At 45.7% G+C, this 19,510-nt stretch overlaps 1 protein-coding gene across 1 annotated transcript in view; it reads left to right on the forward strand.

Annotated features, from left to right (window-relative positions):
* The window catches only part of LOC119161145 (nose resistant to fluoxetine protein 6-like), a 195,389-nt gene extending 176,487 nt beyond the window's left edge, over positions 1-18,902 (forward strand). The window contains exons 12-13 of the mRNA XM_075876715.1: positions 11,456-11,576; positions 18,840-18,902. Of these exons, the coding sequence (XP_075732830.1) occupies positions 11,456-11,576; positions 18,840-18,902 (184 nt within the window). The remainder of the gene's footprint in view (positions 1-11,455; positions 11,577-18,839) is intronic.
* Positions 18,903-19,510: the final 608 nt, after the last annotated feature.

Below are 19,510 nucleotides of genomic sequence, written 5' to 3' on the forward strand. Positions count from 1 at the left end.
AGAAGTGCTCATTGATATAGATAGGGGCGTCACTTTGCAAGCCGATGGTAGCGTTCGTTATCTTCTTTTTTCGAGCCACATTGAGAACCCTGTCACGCTTTTCACGGCGTTGGAACTGAACAATGATGTTGTGTTTTTCTTTATCTTTACTCGGCACCCGGTGATACACATCGACGTCACAGGCTGATATGGTTTCTCCGATAGCCTGTCCAGCTTTTATCAAAAGCTGTGCAATGTTCCCATCGGCTGCCTTTACAATTCCATTGATTTCAATGTTTCGATTTCGCGAGTATTGTTCTGATTTTAGCATGTTCGTTTCACAGGTAGCAAGACTCTTTTCTAGAGTGATGATTCTGAGTTTGAGAGCGTCATTTTCCTTCTTGATTTGTTTGTTCTCATTCAGAACAAAGTCAAGTCAGCGATGCATATTATCGAGACTGTTGCTAACATGAATTAGGCTGGATTTAATTTCCTCGAATTCCGCACGCGTCTTGCGCTCGTCTGTGCGCATGCCTCGTTCATAAGCCTCTTTCACGCTTTTCCACTCGGTTCTCATTTCCTCTTTAAAATCTTGCAATAGTTTGGCCATTTCTTTTGACATGATAAGTACAGAGACTCACAGCAAACACAAAGAAAAATAAATCACAGGGCAGCAGCGACAGCGGCTAGATATTGCAGAAACGTATCATAGATCAATGCAAGAACCTGTGCACCAACCTGGAAAAAGCAGTAGATGCTTATGAAAAGACGAGCGTACACCACTGTCACTGCTGCCGAAATGCCGGTTCAGGGGGGCGGTTCCAGATATATAAGGTGGCTAGTTGAAGCCTGGTACACCAGTCGTCGCTTGCAGTCAATCGTTGTGCTCGCTCACAGGCGTCGACAAAATGGTAGTTCCCGCTCGCAGCCGTTTAGCAGTGTTCAGAAGTGCTCGACATCCAACGGAGTCAAGATCTGGAAAAAGCAGTAGATGCTTGTGAAAAGACGAGTGTACACCACTGTCACTGCTGTTTCAGGTGAACGCGTAATCAATCGCACGACCAGTTCCTGACGTTGTTAAAATAGGCTTTCACGATGATTATCCCACGAGCATTACCGCGAAAAAACGCAACGCTCTCTATCACCAGCGCGCACAAACGCGCTATGGTAAGGTTCGTTAATTTTCCGACACGACTCAGAAACGGCACTTGAAGTGGCTAATCAAGAACCACGCGTTTATAAAGTAATAATCAAGCACAGTGCAATAATGACGGCACTGTGTGCCCTACAAGATATAACCCCCCAGGGCCGATCCAGTACGCCTGCCTGCGGTGCTACACGAAGGCGAACCAACGAACTCTCAAAGGAGAAGCAGCCTGCAAAGGGAGCACGTGACTGTGTCGTTGCACATGAGAGAGCATCTCCCACGGCAAGCGAGCGCCAGCCAGTAGCGAGCTCATGTGGAGAGGTTGCTGCCACTGGCAGACACTGAGAACTCGTATATGCTAGCGTGCCATGTGGTGAGCAGCGAGAATTGGCGACACATGCATTGCTCTAGACAAGAAAGCCTGCCGTCGTAGCCATGGTCGCCGTGTTGCCAATTGACGATGGTTCTCAGAGTAAAAAAAAAACTATGCCCGGATCTGCATGTTACCCCGCAAATCTCGTCGTGCCTATTAAGAAAAAGAACAAAACGTTTATTTGATGTTATGCGCAAGAAAATCGGTGAATGGTATTCTGAAGGCGCTGCTGCGTTAGAGTGCCTCGAGGGTGCAGCAGAGGTGAACGAGCCCATCGAAGCACGTTACGCACGAGCGCCATCTGGCGGTTATCTTCGAAAACGAAGGAAGGCGTGCAAGATGCGTGCCATTCTCGGAAGAGATAAGGTGTAGAACGCAAACCGACGGACAGGTGCCACCACCGTGTCACCTTAGCAGAGCGTTGGTAACGCGTTTTTAAGCATCCCGCTGCACTGTATTAGCGCAGCGTGATAAACGCTACGAGCCTTATAATCATTTGTGTATGCCTTCTCTAGTATAAAGGCACACATTCAAATTACCAACGTGTTGTTGTAGTACATCAGATAAGTGCATTATTTGCTTTTTAATTGACAATCGCACAAGTATGAACGCTGATCTTTGGGAAATATTGGTGGTCGCTGCGGATGGGGTCGGCCATTTGAGGTATCGTTAAAGGCGGACAGACAGACAGACAGACAGACAGACAGACCAAAATTTTTCCGTCGAAGGTCCCCAAGAAAGACTATCGTCTTTAAAAGCCAGAGGAGATAATACGTCACGCACATCGGCCAGAACACGCGCTAGCTGGGGAACGAGGCAGCAGAAAGGAAAGAGCTCTCGGTTCCTACTTTCTCTTTTTTGAAAAACTGAGGACAGCCTGTCATAGATGCTGTCCTAGGCCAAAAGGCAAAGCCATGTCAGCCGTGAGAGAGCGCGCCAACAGGAAAATTTCCACGGAACGGTGTCGTCTAACAACTGAACAGGTCAGAATAATGGCGCCACAGATCAATACGGAGATGTGAAAGCCGCTCCCATTTCAACTCGGTTGCTTACAAGTCTGTACGTCTCCATCCTAACGCGTTATGCTAATCTCACTACCCTGTTGATCAAACCGATGGATCAGCTGTACAGCCTACCCCAGCCTCATGTCGATGTCTGAGCTTCTTCATATTGGTGATGAGCAGCGTCGTGATGTTTCACTGCGACCACTCATTAACCGTCTCAAATCAGCTCCGAACGACGCGTCGCTTCGCATGTACAGTACCGTCCACTGTTAGAGGGAACACGCAAATGCGTGGCCGGCGGTCCACGTGGCGTGACCTTGGGGCGGGATTTGCAAAGGTCGCACACCCGCATAAAAGAGCAAAGGCGGCACTTGTCAGGTTTCGTCTGCTACTCTCGGCCTCTGCGCTTGCCGAACGCCTTCGTTTTTACGCGGCGCGATTCATGCCACCACCGGTCTGCCGGTGCCCTGTAAGGTATTCAGCAGGTACAAAAAAGGGAGCTTGTTTCTTGCTGTGGCTTCTAACTCCTTCTAATAAGATGCCATGCACGCCCACAGCGCTCGATTTTGATTAAAGGCGATAAACAATGAATATCGATGCATTTAATTTATAAGCAAATCAATAAACGCCTAATAATAATAAATAAAAGTGTCATACATGGCATAAAAGCGATATGATTATGATAGATGAAGTTGTTGAAGGCTCTATAAACTGCAACCTCCTAGAGGTTCTTAACACGCACCTAAATCTCAGTACACGGATCTCGAGCATTGCCGCCTCCCTCGATAATGCGCCTGAAAGGACCACGATTTGACACTGTAACCTGCATTTAAGTAGTGGAGACCATAACCCTTACACCACCGTGGCGAGCTAGGTAAACAGTTGCAAATGAAATGTCTTCGAAGACTCTCTATATACCGGAAAATATAAGTTTTTACCTTCTAAATAGCATGAGGTTTTTATTATTGAAGCAACATGAGTGTAAGGGCCATATTTTGAATATGCGATAACACGCACGTTTACGAAAAGTACTACGCTTTACCAACTTGGGCCCACATGAAAAATGCTGTGCGTTGAACTATACACCAGAGTAAACACAGAAGTGATCATTTATTCCTTATATTTTTTTACAAAGATGAAGCAGGCCAGATATATGGCCTCTAAACATTAAAATAAGGAAAAGCTTCGTTTAGTATCGGTCGATGTCACCTCCAGCATGGAGTACGGCCTTCATCCTTGCAGGCGGCGGCTTGTACGGAGCTTCCGTGAACGATGAATTGCACTTAAGACGATCTCATTCTCCTTTTACACTATCGCAGAGGTGATCAGCAGATTTTTCGTGGACACTTAGACCATACAGTGAAGATTTATTTCTAGCCCACACGTCTTCAATTGCGTTCATGTCTAGGATCGTAAAAGCAGGAACAGTCACTTCGCGCTGCTGTAGCAGATGGTTCATCTTTTTCGCAGTGTGATGGGGTGAGCGCTCATGCTAAAAAATAGCCACGCTGCGTTGTCTTGTAACTGGTGATGTGTGGAAGGCTGAATGTGTCCTGAATATTTTTCTATTTTTCTACTGTGAATGCCTCTTCTGTGTGTCCAAGGACGCATTCAAGTAACACAGCCTAAAACGCTCACCACAATTTGTCCTCTTGCTGCTACTCGCTGAACAAACTCGGGCCTTAACCTGCTGTAACAGACACGAACGGCAAAAAAAACTGTTCAAGGTTGTGTAGTGCTGCACTCTTGTTTTTCGATGCCATTATTATTATAACGCAAGGGACAATAATACGCAACACCAAACACAAGGTTATTGGCACAAACGCAAAACGTTTGAGTCTCGACTGAAGGTACCTTCTTATTTCACGTGTAGGCATGCTTTACAATCACTGCGTATGGCTCTCTCGACCATGCTAAATATTGTAAAAGTGTTAAAATAACTCTGATCACGGTACTTGGGTGAGGCACGTATCTTTAGTTTTGAATAAAAATGTTCTAATGTGCAGTTTTCTTTACAATGACGAATGTAGCAAGACCATGCAACTGGATAGAACTTGAGAGTATTCAAATCTCTCGAGTTCTATGTGGATGTCAGACAAGAGCCCTCTGGTCCCATTTTGTAGCGAAGGTGCACCCGTCACTGAAAAAAAAACTTTGCTCCACGCGCCAGCTCACCACGCTTCTTGTTGCTGGGCAAAAGACAGACGCTTTCAATTGCTCACTTTCGTCAAAAGCGGTTTATGCACTGATATCCTGCACTTAAGTCCCGCTTCAGCCAGCCGTCGCCTCACAGTTGTTTTTTTAAGCGGTCAGTTGAAAGCACTGCCGCATTTCATTACCTGAAGCTCGTGGGTTGTCAGCTGTGCAGGCAATCATATACATATCTTCTTCACTAGTGGTCAATCTCTACCCTTGTCTCCAATAGTTCCATCCCAGAAAGCCTGGATAATCTTGTTAACATTCTTCTGTGAACTGTTCACCATGTACTCTTTAGTGTAAATGTATTCTTTAGTGTAAACTCGACTATGCGATGCCTTTTGTCCTCAGGTACCCCAGCCATGCCACATATAGGAGCTGGCGCTACCAAAAGTTTGTTCGGCGACAATTTACGCCCCCACCTGGGCAATTCTTTGAAAGCGATAACGAAGCCAATGGCTTGCGTAACCTCAATGTTCACCAAAATGCTAGTAGTAAGCGTTGCGCAAGCAATCGAACCTGCAAATTGCTTTGATTGATTGATATGTGAGGTTTACCGTCCGAAAACCACCCAATGATTATGAGAGACGCCGTAGTGGAAGGCTTCTGAAATTTTGACAACCTGGGGTTCTTTAACGTGCACGTAAATCTGAGCACACGGGCTCACAACAATTCCGCCTCCATCGGAACGAGGACAACCTCCTGCGGCTATTCCATGCCTTTCTTTTAAGTCATATCGATTACGTTGCCTCTATGCACGCTTAAACTACTGCCGAAAAGGCCAAACTAGAAGTATTGATTCAACAAACTGTCAAAAAGATTTTGGGCCTCCCTTCTCCAACGAGTACCATGAAACTCAAGGCGTTGGGTGTTCATAACAAGCTTGACGAATGAATTGAAGCGCACCGCACTGCCCAGATTTCCAGACTTCCGTGCATTAGAGCCAAAATAGCGAGTCTATCCACACTAGGTATCACCTCTCCTCTGGCTAAAGAGAGAGCAGTTCCTTTTCCAGACACTGTAAGGTCGACAATAATGGTTCATCCACTACCACGAAACCTGCATCCAGTACATAATCATGGTAGAAGAAGAGCGAGGGCTTAAGCCCTCCGATGTAATTTAAATAGGAGAAGTGAAAACACGCTCTTCGTGGACTCATTTTGGTCGGAACCGAATTGCTTTGTGGCCGCAGTGGTAGACATGAGTGGCCGCACCGTTAGTGCTGCCTCGGTGAGGACCAAGTACGTAGCTGAACAGGTCGCTATCTCTCTAGCGCTGATGACTAGAAATCCGTCCACTGTTTTTTCTGATTTCATGACGGCTGTCAAGTTCTTTGACACCAACCAAATCTCTTTGGCTCCTTACAGAATTTTCATGAACGGCACAGTATTTCCTCATGAGTTGACGTGGTTTTCCGTCCAAACACTCTAAGGCAAAATTTCCCGAAAATAAGTAACGGAGCCCAATAGGCGCGCGCGAATAACAGATCGAGCATTGAGGGAGCAATCAGAGGGAAGCGTGCCGCGCGAAACCAAGGGATGAACCGCCCGGGCATTGCAGGGAGTGCGAAAAGCGTTGTCAAGGTACCAGCCCTCCTTCTCTTCCCTTCTCCTCGTCTGCTGGCTCAGTCTTTCCCCGTATTTTTGCCGGCGACGGTTGGTGTTGCGTCGCACTCGGAGTGCTTGACCATGGCCGCCTGGATTCGACGATCTAAGAATTACGACGTGGTGCTTGTGTGTACGCTTGGATGAGTGTGGGCTGCTGCTTTTGCGTTTCGCTGCACCCATGAAATCTGGAGCAACTCTCGACATGTCACCACGCCGCACTGTATATCTCTGGCTTCAAGATAGTCACGACGAACACACGACAGCAACAGTTGGGAAGGCCAATATGGCGGCCAATATGGCGGCCAAGAAGACAACAGGCCTATCGGATATATACTTCAGTCCGACTCAGGGCAGAAAACAGCGCTGGATTCTAAGGCAAGTAGGTTATCATTCTTTATTCTACTCTACTTGTCGCGTGTGCGATACGGATCGCGGTTGTCGTGAACGGGCTCGGTCGTGTACTATATCGCACGCACGAAATGCATCGCGATGGTCAGCTTCGGCGTCTGCAGTTCGCCTGTGCTTTGCGATCACCTGGAAATCGGCCCCCATTGCCGTTGGCCTCCCGTACGCTCGCTCGTCGAGTGCTCGCCTGTCTTCGCCACCGCGATGAGCTCCGGGCTGACAATACTGGGCTAAGACCTCGTCGCTGTGTTGGGAGTCGTCGAAAACACGTTGCGATTCTCGTAAAGAGCTTGGTTGTAGTATGTCGCGCGCTCTAAGTGCACCAGCACGGGTTCGCGGGGCTTTCGCTAGCGTCGGAACTCACTGAAAATTGGTCATCCTTACAGTTGACTTTCCTGTCAGCCAGTCGCAAGCAGCTCGGCGCCATCCATTGGCCGCGGCGGCGGACTCGCGTTTGCGCGCTGCACTCGCTCGAGTTTGTGGAAAAAAGGCCACCTTACCGTCGATTTCTTCGGCACTAGCTCCAAACCAGCTCGGTGTTGTTCGTGGCGGGGGCCAAGCGTACGCTCCCTCTCCTGTTCGAAGTTCGCTGGCGGCCGACACTCCGCGTGCAGCGTCGTGCTTGATCTCGAATTCGCTTGCTCGAACTGAACGACGTCGCTCTCTTAGGACTCGCCGACTTTTTAGCGGCACGGTGGTTTTCGGAGTTGCGGCTGCGGCCGCCGCTCCTAAGCTGTTGCGCTACGGGGATTGAAATGAGTCTTTGACGATGTGTGACATCATGGTGAAATTATTAGCATGTCATATCTCGCGAATGTTTTCATTTCACCTTGCACGTATTTCTCATATGCATTTGTATTCACCCTCTGTCACGTGTGACTCACTATTTACACATACTTATTGTCCAGCCATGGGCACACACCGTGCTGAAGACTGTGTCGCTGGCGTCTGCGATGCCTGTCATCCACCCCTTTCGTCAGAGCAGCTTCAGTTGAACTGTGGAGATGTGAAGGTAAAGTTATTTGTGTGTCAAATTTTAACGCTTGTTTTTATATTAACGTGCACGTACTTGTCATATGCGTGCATCTTAATATTCTGTCACGTGTGTCTAACTATTTCTATTATATTATTGTACGTGCAGCCGTGGCAACACAACAGGCAGAAGGCTGCGTGCGCTGGCGTCTGCAATGCATGTCATCTATCGCTTCCGTCGGAGGAGCTCCGCAAGGAGTGAGCAAGATTTGACAACCAGACTGGAGTTGTACACTTCACCATGAATTCAATTAAAAGAATGGAAAAAACTTCATGTGTATGTGGAAAAATAAAAGATTTTGGTGTCTCACTTTTGTCTATCATTGTTGCCGTGACTGCGAACGCAGTTACACATAAGTGGCTAACTATTTTTTCGTGTGTTCTTTTTTCGTGCAATATGTTGCTAACTGCACAGAAAAACAGGTGAAAAAAGCATATGTCTGGCGGAAAATAAACAAAAACAATGTTTGAACTGGGGACAAAAAGTCCATCCGCTTGGAGTATTTGAGTAGATCAACTGTTTGTCCGGCAAGGTGCAACTGTGAGGACTAACGGTTGCCCGGTAAGGTGTAAATGTGGAGATTGAAAGTTGCTCTATAAGGTCCAAATGTGATGATTAATTGTTAGTCCTTTGAGGTGAATTGTGGGACTAACGGTTACTCACTAAGGTTTATATGTGAGGACTAAACGTTAGTTCCTTGAGGTCGTCTGTGAGGGCTAACTGTTAGACCCAGTGGCGTTAGTTCTTAAAGAGAATAATGGTTGTGGCAGTTCCATTAGTCCACAAAAGGATAAACCACACACCATTTTAACACCCTTAGAGTGGATGGGTGCCTCCGTCTCCGACATCACCAAGCCAAACGAAATGGCTCACGCTAGGTCGCGAGGACTCATTCTCCGCCCCGGGCTACCGAGCCTCCCTCATACTGAGGGAAGGAGAGTGGTGATGGCAACGACGGGGAGCCGTTGACCACCTTTCATGAGTTTTCTTCGCACTACCGATTAGGTAGGAAATTCTTTCCAGATTTGGCCAGAGAGAACAAGGAGACAGCGGATAGCTCTCCGACTCCTCCAAACTAGCTCTTTTCCGTCACCGGCCTCTGTGGCGCTGTATACGGACATTTATCCTAGCTGCTCGGCATGCGACGAGCCCGCCACCTTCCTTCATTTGATGTGGTGGAGCCCCCGCATGCGCGTTTCAACAAGAGGCATCACATAAACGAGACAGACTCTTTAGATTGTATCGCAAGTCCACAACTTGCGAAACAACTCCGAGTGGTCCAGGGAGCCTGTGAAGCGATCGAGAACCTTTGATCCCTGACCCCGTCGCGGGTGCAGCCCTTGGTGGTTTCTTAGGAACCTTATTCCCAGAACGCAAATAAAGTTCATCTGTCTGTGTGTAGCATAGAGTTTCCTAGTATACACTAGAGGGAACTCTAACGCTAGTGTCTATGGGAGCTGCAACGCACGGCGCTTGAGCGAGCATGGGAATGATGGGTAGTACACACATTTGTCTAATCTTCGTACTTCTGGCCTGATTTTGGCTCCGTGTCTGTTCGTTTGGCTTGGAGCTGTTTTCTCATGAAGCAAAATTCTGCAAATGTTCAGCGATTGTGCTTCACCACCTTATTCTTTTAGACTTACCTTTCCAAATCGGGTCACGAAGTTCAAAAGTGTTGAAGCTTTCTTTCAAAACAAAACCAAAACACAGAAATAAACGAAGCCGCAAGTACGATTCGCTGCCCGCAAGTACCAAGACTAGGCAAATGTGCGTCATTCTCTTGGTCACTGAAAGATCGCAGCTACAGAGTCTCCTCTAGTTAATTTTAGGAAACTGTATGGTCGGTATGCTGTGTGTGCTGTCTTCCATCTTAGTCGATACTATGCGCATTTGTGTAAATATAGCATGTAATAGCCACGCCTCGTGTCATTTTTACGTAACAATATGTTACAAGCGATGTGCATTGGATGTTCCGCCGAGCCACTGCAGTGGCATGGCAGCGTTTTGTTATTAATTTTTCTTTATTAATTCTTTATTAATTCTTTATTAATTTTTGTGTACCTCCTGAAGGTATGTTTAGAAAAGGTTGAAAACAGCGCAGCTATATGACGTTACAATCATAAGTAAAAACTCAACATCCACAGCTACGATTCCAACATATGTCGTTTTCAGGGGAGAACGGGCATTCTATTCCTGCACGACTTTCGGCGGAGCCACACGCAACTCTTAAATTAACCACAGGTTGCGGACTACCGGCAGCAGCGCCCCATGCGGATTGGCCCTTTTCAGGGTTCGCTTTTCGAAGCATGTTGCTGGCACTGTTCTACCATACTCTGTTTAAGGGCTCTGTGGGAGGTATACAAAATCTTCACTGGTGTTAGTTTTATTTAGGTGGCTTAGCGGCAGTGATTTCACCTTGATAATCGGAACTCAAGTCGACGTTTATTGTTCTTCGTGGGGTACCTCCGCCGCAGTATTGTATCTATATACACAGTACGTTATTGAATGTATCAAAGGTACAGATATTGATTGATTGATTTGTGGGGTTTAACGTTCTAAAACCACAATAGGATTATGAGAGATGCCATAGTAGAGGGCTCCGGAAATTTCGACCACCTGGAGTTCTTTAACGTTCACCCAAATCTGAGCACACGGGCCCAGAACATTTCCGCTTCTATCGGTAATGCAGCCGCTGCAGCTGGGAGTCGATACCTCGACTTGTGGGTCAGCAGCCAAGTATCTTAGTCTCTAGACCACCACGGCGGGGCTCAAAAATACACAAAAACATTCTCATTTTGCGAGACATATCGTGATACAGACAAAAAATGCCTAGAAAGTATCTAAGATACTATCTAAGGTACATGTATACTTTATACAACCTAGCACTGCTGCCCGCCATCAACTACTCACGCGAACTTGCAGCTTCACTGTCCGATGGTTTTCACGTGCGCCGTAAAAGTGGCAGAATTTGTTTTGTTGCAATAACCTTTATTACCTATTCTGAAGCGGGGAACCTAAAACGTCTTGTGGTAAGAATCATGAGCGACAACAATGAACGCAGTTATACAAAACACAATTCTATCGCTGTTAGCATAAAATATTCATAAAAACCATCTAATTATTGCATACCCGTTCATCCTTAGTCGCGCAAGTTACTGCAATATTTTAGACTATGTGCCTGTTGGTGAGAAAATAATTAACACGTATCAAGCGTCCTCCAGAACAGTACCGAGGAGCAATACTGTATAAGACAGAGTGAAACGCATCAGCAGGTATCAGCTAAACTAGCTAATGCTGTTTTTGTATGCTGCAGAACGAAGATACATCTCCGTGATATTCTAAATTTGTTAGCCTTCCTTTCTAAGATTACCAATGTAATTCTTCCTCATAAACTTACAAATATATTGCTTATATTTGAAATACGCGACAGTGGCTAAGGCATTCAATTGCGAACCCACAGGTCGCGGGATCAAATCCCGACCACGGCAGCATATTCCCCGATGGAGGCGTGAATGCTTGAGGCCCGTATGGTTACACTTACGTGCATGCTAAAAAACCCCAGGGGGCCAAGATTTCCGGGGCGCTCCCCAACGGCGTCTCTCATTATCCTAGGGTAGTTTTGCGACATTAAAGACCAACCGTTATTTTTATTATTAATATTATTATTATTATTTAAAAACAATGTATGGCGTGTTCTTCTTTTTACCGCAGCGCTTTACATGACACACTCCGGTTTTCCTATTACTTGCCCTTCTACCACGCCGTGTGCTTCTTCTCTGGCTGCATCACTTTTTTTCTGGTCAAAAAATATGGCAAGGCTGAAATCTCAAAGGTAAGCCATGGGATTTTTTTGTCATGCAGCTTAGCGGTATAATTTCGGTTGAACCAAATGTTTATACCACACTATTTAGGTTTCAGTCATATAAAAGAACCGTAGAAGTGAACTCTAACCTACTTCAGCATGTGTAATTTCATTGCTGTGTCAGTTCTCATCTATTTACCTGTCGGGCCACGACGATTCGTTTTTTGTGCCATCATCCACCAGTGTTGAAAGCATAAGATCCCAACAATTTTTTGTTCTACGTAGCTGCTGAGATAACTGCAATACCTACTTCGGATATTTAGACAATCTGAACCGCCTTTGTTAACTAAAATTGATCCCCTCGAAGTTGGTTTTGTGTATGCTGGGACAAGAATTCATCTCGATCCTCATGTGCTCAGACAGATACAGAAGCGGTGCGCTATCTTCTAGTGTTTAAGGCTAAATCAGTTAACTTTTAATGCAACAGCAGCGGCATTTCGACTGAAGCGCAGTGGAGTGATCACATATTGCTGAAAACTGTGCGTACGTTGACGAGCTTCTGCAGGTATAAATTAGTCTGGAGTTCCCTAAGAAGTGCTCCTTCGCCATGTCGTGGCTTGTGCACATAAAACCTCAGCAGTTATAAGTGACTTTACTATCTTCACTGGCAGTGACACAACATAATGCAGGGTACTTCAACAATGCCCTACGGTGTTTTGGTATGTGATATAGATGCCACCTCAGGCTGTCCCTACGCGTTTCAGCGGGGTCATTTTTAAATTTTTTTTGACCTACGAAATAGCTCTAACCTGCAGAAAAAAGCTGTGTTGTCTAAAGGGGGCATGGAGCCACCAATGGTAAAAAGTGGGAGCACGCTCTTACTGCAGAAAATAAGGACGGGGCACATGTTGGCACGCGTGTCATATGTGGAGGCACGCAGCGCTTTACGGATATTATGGTCTGACAAAAAAAAAACAAGATAGCACGTGCTCTTTTTGTTTTTCAAGGTATTTTTTTAAAGAAGTGGGGTACAAGTTGCGTATGCGAGAATTCAGTCAACCTGTACGAGCCAACAGTTTGGTGTTTAGATATTGGGCCAGATCATGATTATGAAGAACCAAGCACGTTCAGCATGATTTAGCAAAAAGTGGATTATTTAAAATTATTAGTCAAGGAAGAGACAGTTCTAAGTGAGCGCAATCCTGCCTAAGTGTTTCTTCATCTTTCAGTATAGTGTAGATTTTCATGCGTATTAGGGTATTGATTCCAGACGTACGCAAACTAGCCCAACCGCGGGTACCACTAGAGTAAATATAACCATATATGCACCCGCAAGCCGCTCTCTCCTTTGCCTTCAACCTCAGGTGCATTTTGTTTTCATCAACGTATGTCAAAAAAGCCTGCTCAAAAATATAGACACTTTCAAGCTGAAAAAACTATGATTCGCATAACATGCGGAAAGCACTCATCAGAGATATTTGATATGCAAGAGATGCCCTATATATGAAATAAATATCAAGAGTACCTTTGTTTTGACAGGCAAATTTGGATAACAATGAATATTGATGAAGAAATTTCATTACAAAGAAGGCCCACCAGCTCAATATTAAGAACTAAAGCCGAATACTATAACTGCGAATTGTTTTCAGGGTCTGGAAAATAGATTATTTTGTTTAGCATCCGTTTGTGGAAACCTTTGCAGTTCAGCAAGGTGCAGTATGGCTTTAAAACTTGCGCATTGTGTAGTATTTGACCGGAAAGACAATAATGTTGCGTTAAGCAAGCCATCCTTTAGCCGCGGCTGCCTTCACGGAACAAAAGCGGCCACCTCATTTTATGGAGATAAGAAGCACGGCGAAGATGGCCTGCTGTCTTCATGTATTTGGTTGTGCGTGGTTGCAATAACTTGACAGAGCACAGCTGTCATTGGGGCCATCGCGGGAATGCGACAGTTGGCGTCTTTGTGTCCCAGGAAAGCGGCGGAGGCTGCAATGCGGTCGTGTGCATAAGATCAAAAGTTCAAGCAAGATTAGACATTAAGCAACGTGGAATAGGTGGGCTTGCCTTAGGAGCTCACGGGAATACACCAAATCAGGGAGTACAAGATGATATGGGATGGACATCATTTGAGGGTAGGGAAGCTAGCAGCTAGATCAACTTTGAGAAGCGATCTAGAAAAATGGGGAAGGAGCGTTGAGCTAGGAAGGTATTCAGCTACTTGTACATGAAGAATGTTGATACAAAATGGAGCAAGCGAACCTGAAAATTGGCTGGTAAATACTTAGAAAACAGCAGGGGGCCAAACCAAAAAGAAGAAGGTGAAGGAAGCTGAGACCGATATGTGCAGAATTGGCTTAATTAAAAAGTCCGCACCAGAGATCTATGAAACTTTTAAGCAAGAAATTGGCAAGGAAATGATTTATGATAATACTCGGGGCAGTTCTGTACTGTTTGAGGCCAGGACGGGAGTATTGCGAACCAAGACATATCAGGCCAAATACGAACGGGTAGGCATGGATGCAGTGCATGTGGAGAGGAGAAAGAAACTGCCGATCCCTTGATGTTCTGTAAAGGACTTCACCCTATAGTTCAGGTTGATGGCGCAGAGTTTTTCAAAGCACTGAAGTTTAGGGACAGGGAGGGCAAAATAGATTTTAAGCGGGTAGAATTAAATAGAAGGAGGTTATCTGATTGGTGGCTAAAGTCAAGGCACGAGTGAAAATTAAACACTTCACTGCAAAATATGAGTCCTCAACCTCACTATTTAAAGGGAAAATAAATCTAGTGTTTGGTTCACTAAGTATTACGGCTTCGTGGCATTAGCCACCGCCTGATCTATTGGAAACAGTCATATCAATCAATCCATCCATTCAATGGCCAAAACACCCAGGTTCTACCGAAGATGAACATCGGACAGGATTACCGCGCTGTGCATCTCTGGCTAATAGGTCACCGATGCCATTCAACAACAAGGATGGTTGGCCCAAGCAGCGAGATGTGACTCATCACACCTTAGTTGCTGGAAGCGAAATTCACCAGCATTGCCGGGACCATGCACGAGTTTAGGTTTCGTATGTTTGTATGTTGTTGGCGGTGCTCGCATAATGAGCCTCGTCAGCGCTGTGGGACCTGTTATTGAATAGTGCAGTATGGACCTATTTCCTGATTTAGGGATCTGGGGAAATTAGACTATTTAAAATCAGCCCTCGCGGGCTGCTCAGAGAGCCTTTTAGATGGAGAGCTTTTCAGTGTAGAGCGTTTTCAATGTAGAGCTTTGGGCCAGAGTGATCTCGGCTTGTACATAATGTAAAAAAATCCTCAGCTCAGTTCAACTTCCTCCTGCTTCGGCATCTTAACTCTGGATTTCCGGTGCCAGCAAAGGCTGGTCGCATCAATGAACTGGAAAATTTAGAAAGAAAGCTTCAGGCTTCAGTACTACATATCATGCTCTAGGTAGAACCGCAAGTCGCGGGATCGAATCGCGGCTGCAGCGGCTGCAATTCCGATGGTGGCGGAAAAGTTGTAGGCCCGTGTGTTAAGATTTGGGTGCACGTTAAAGAACCCCAGGTGGTCATAATTGCCGGAGCCCTCCACTACGGCGTCTCTCATAATCATATGGCGGTTTTGGGACGGCAAAATTCGCATAGTATACAATCAAACCTTCCAGGTAGTCAAGGGTTATGGTGCTTGACGGCTGACGCGAAAGTGGCGAGATTGAACGCTGACCGCAATTTCGATGAAGCTGTGATTGCTTGAGGCCCATGTGCTTATATTTAGGTGCGCGTTAAATAAATTCAGGTAAATGCTTCATTTTTTTATCAATACCAGTCAGATGCGTCCAATCCGACCGTTCACAACCCTCTCCTGAAGCCATCACATAACCTTCGCGTCTGCTTTGCGGAACGAGTAAAATCATATGAACTGATATTTTGTTCACTTGTTTGCCGTTCCGTGGGGTGGGTCTCGCATTCCTCGTTTTCACGTTAATGGCTTGCACGCTGGCTTTGTAAAAGGTATGCTGTTATGAGATAGCGTGTCGCCGTTCGTGGTGCTCTGGGGGTAATCCATGGGGAAGTTCCACTGAAACACGACTGCATGCGCTGTGCTGTGATTTTGCGGTGTCATTGATTCGTGCCACAAACAATGCGTACGAAAGAACAAATCTCAAAGACTTATGATATTGTAGTGGGAAACATGGCTATCGCATCTCTGGAGGAATGTGCTCAGAAGCACATGTGACGCAAGCAGCGCTACTCACCATGTAGTGTCGCATCACGACCACTTCCTCAACTAAGGTTAGCACTCGTTTGCACTAGCATTGAAATAAAAGAGGCGTTGCCCAGTTGCTCAAAATTTCTGGGGCTTTTCACCGCGGCCTTCCCCATGAGCGCATCGTCGTTTGGAGAAGTTCAACATTGACAATTATTCGGTGTATTTGTACACGTCATCCGAGGACATGATTCTATGAACCGTAATTTTATAATAACGAAGCTTCAGAGGCATCGAGTCTCCCACGACAGGTAATTTATGTTTACATAAAATCGGCACATGTATGCACATAATTGAAGACTTTATATTAAACCATAAACTACATAAAAAGAAAACGGGTGTCCTTCAAGGCAGTATTTATAGAGTCCTGGCCATAAATTTATGTACAAATGGTGTTGTGACATATCAGAAGGTCAAATTCATTATGCATGCAAACAATACCGTTCTGTTTATTTCATCGCCAGCGAGTATATCGAGAACTCAAGTAAAAAAGAAAGTATTTCACAAATATTTCAAATTAAACAAAATGTCTGAATATTTTATGTCACGGTATTCTACAATAACAGGATAAAAACGATATTTTACAATACCAGACTTCACAGGAAGGTATTAAACATACAAGTAGTGAGTGACTTAAATTACTTGGTACACGTCTTGTTCACTATAGTGGCGTTAAAATGTAGGTTGCAGCTCAAAAGCTTTTCTATGTCACAAAAATGCAAAACAACAACACGTATTGTGTGTCAACATCGATGAAACAAATAATTTATAACTATATAAATGGCTCACATACCAGTCACATACCTTGTTTGTGGCGCAACAGAATCTGACCTAAGGTACACGTTATATAGTGAAAGAACACTTACAGTAACAAGTGCAATATAATGCTATATACATCTTTGTCCATGGATTACAATATGCCAATCACTTTTCCCTCGGCAACTGCACCCTACTTTGCCCATTACACTGAATTCTGAATTCTAAAAGTGCGTGTTTATTAAAGCTTTAGTCTGTACCCTGCTTTGGCCGTTTGTGAAATGTATATTCCCTGAATAATTTTATTGCTGATTTACAATTGATATTACCTTGAGTATCCCTTTGCCAGCCAGCCCTGGACGTGCAATCACAGAGCTCTTTAGGTCTACTTGAACGAAAAAAATACCTAACAGCGGTAAGCATGGAAAAAGATGCTAGTAGCCCATCCTATCAACTGTTTGCCCTGTTAAGCCCGTTTACTTGCTTGGCACTACCAAGTTCAAAAACTACGAGTGAAGACAAAACGAGCACTGAATTTCAAATGTTAATTTTATCGAAATAGCTGCTTTAAAATACAAATATATATACACATGTTTTCACAATGTAAAAAACTAGCTCATGACGACACTCTTCCAACAAAAAGGGTTGTCATGAGATGTTTTCGTGCTCAGTAAAAATATGTGTAGATAATGACATTTTATAGTGTTTATTCAATAAAAGTTTAGTTGGTCACATGTGCACAGCTGTGCGGCTATGGAACAAGCATGTCCAGGGTATTTCACTTCTGTCCTCTCTCAAATCTGGAAAACGGGGGCGCGCTTGATTGATGTGTGGTGTAACGTCTCAAAACAACCATATGAATATAATTGACGCTGTAGTGGAGGACTCCGGAAATTTTGACCACCTGGGGTTCTTTAATGTGCGCCCAGATCTGAGCACACGGGCCTACAACATTTCCGCCTCCATTGAAAATGCAGCCGCCGCAGCCGGGATTAGATCCCGCGACCTGCGGGTCAGCAGCCGAGTACCTTAGCCACTAGAACACCGCTGTGGGGCGAGGGCGCCCTTACGTTAGACATTATTATCTAGCACAAGACCACACTTACGATAAATACAAACAAGTCAGGTATTAGACCAGGAAAAACGAAGAGAAACTTCGAATTCCCGCACATATGACCACATGACCGCGCAATAAACGAGGCATTTCGCTTGAGTATTGATTTCCTGAAAGCAAGTAACTGCCTGCGTGCTTTATCGCAAGCAATCACACCACAGAAAACATATTCCACGCAGCGAGCTCCCGCGTCAGTTAACTAGCTGTGTGAAGTATGTAAATAATGCCCTCACAGCCATTTTCACACGCACATCAGGTACCTCACAACGTTTCTATATATGTGCCTTTATTGCCGTTCCTTTTCTTGCTTTTAATTTCACATTCCCTGCGACGATAAGCGCAGAACGACACCCGCAAGCACCCGAGTGGTGATGCGGACGAGCAAACATAACACAAAAGCATTACTTATCGTTTGGTTTTCTCATCGCACCAATTTCCGATGGAGGCGGAAATGTTGTAGGCTCGTGTGCTCAGATTTGGGTGCACGTTAAAGAACCCCAGGTGGTCACAATTTCCGGAGCCCTCCACTACGGCGTCTCTCATAATCATATGGTGGTTTTGGGACGTTGAACCCCATAAATCAATCAATCAATCTGATCGTACCAAGCACGCAGCGTGCGTATTGCACGCACGCATTACAGTGCAGAACGCTCGAGGCTGGAGGCCATCACAAAAAGAATGCGCTTGCAGATACGCAGCGCCAAGTTCTGTTCATGTTAATTCTAGAATTCTGTAAAGCTGCCAGCACAAAATACGCAAACATGGTTGACACCACCGAGCCATTCGGAAACGACCATCACAAGATAGCCGCACAAAACCGCGACGCACAAATACCACGGCAGGCGACGGTGAACGCGTGTGTGGTCAGCTGGTGCCAGTGCCGTGAGCCGAGCTTGCAAGGTGGTGGCTTGGGGAGGGGCGGCATTTCTTTCCCCCTTTTTTTTCTAAGCTCGCGCTCATCGCTGAACGTGTCTTCATACGCTGACGCAGGACGCGGGCGCCTTTTACGGGTACGTACCGGGGCTGGTGCGACAGAGGCGGCGGCTTTCTCCTTTTTTTCTCCTTCTTGCACCTGCTCTTGCCTGCTGTAGGCACTACTTCCGCACCGCACTGCTTTCACGGGTATCTTTAATTGCTGGGTTCCTTACAAACAGGATTATGGTCAGCACGTAGGAGTGAGCTGCCTCTATGCCGTTCGTTATCCGGCACCTCACTGAGAGTGTAGCCACCCCCTTCTTCAGCGTTGACGCCATGTGCAAAGAAGGCTGTTGCATCTTTAAGGCCAAAAGCATTGCCACCCACACACTCACGTGGTTATCCGCTCTCATGGTATCCATCATCGGAAGTCTCACAAACATGAATGAGCTGGCACACACGAACGTACACATTCCCGCTTTCCGCTACTGTGCGAAGGCTCCCGTCAGGCCGCTGCAATAGAAAACACAGATCCATAACCGATCCTACATAACAAAATTACACAGTATTTTATCTTCGCAGGCAAGCCTTTCCGTTTCTCACAAGAAGTTCAACAAAGAAAGCACTGGAATTGACACTCAGAATATTGCGGCGGGTTCATATTTCATTACGGCTTTATTACGTAAAACTTGTCCCCACACTTATCTCAGTGGCTCTTGTACGCACTACAACGAATTAACTAGCCTACACCACAAGCGTTGCCCCTCGTTTCAAGGCCGACACCAAGTCAACGAAGTGGCTGCCTGCTATCAAACGCCCCAATGCCAGGGCTCGACTATGGGCTGTAGAAAGGGCCCACGATACGGCACTCAGGCTTGAAATGACTCTCTGACCATGAGGGTGGCTCGCT

The sequence above is a fragment of the Rhipicephalus microplus genome, chromosome X (assembly GCF_043290135.1).
Source record: "Rhipicephalus microplus isolate Deutch F79 chromosome X, USDA_Rmic, whole genome shotgun sequence".
Taxonomy (NCBI): Eukaryota; Metazoa; Arthropoda; class Arachnida; order Ixodida; family Ixodidae; genus Rhipicephalus; species Rhipicephalus microplus.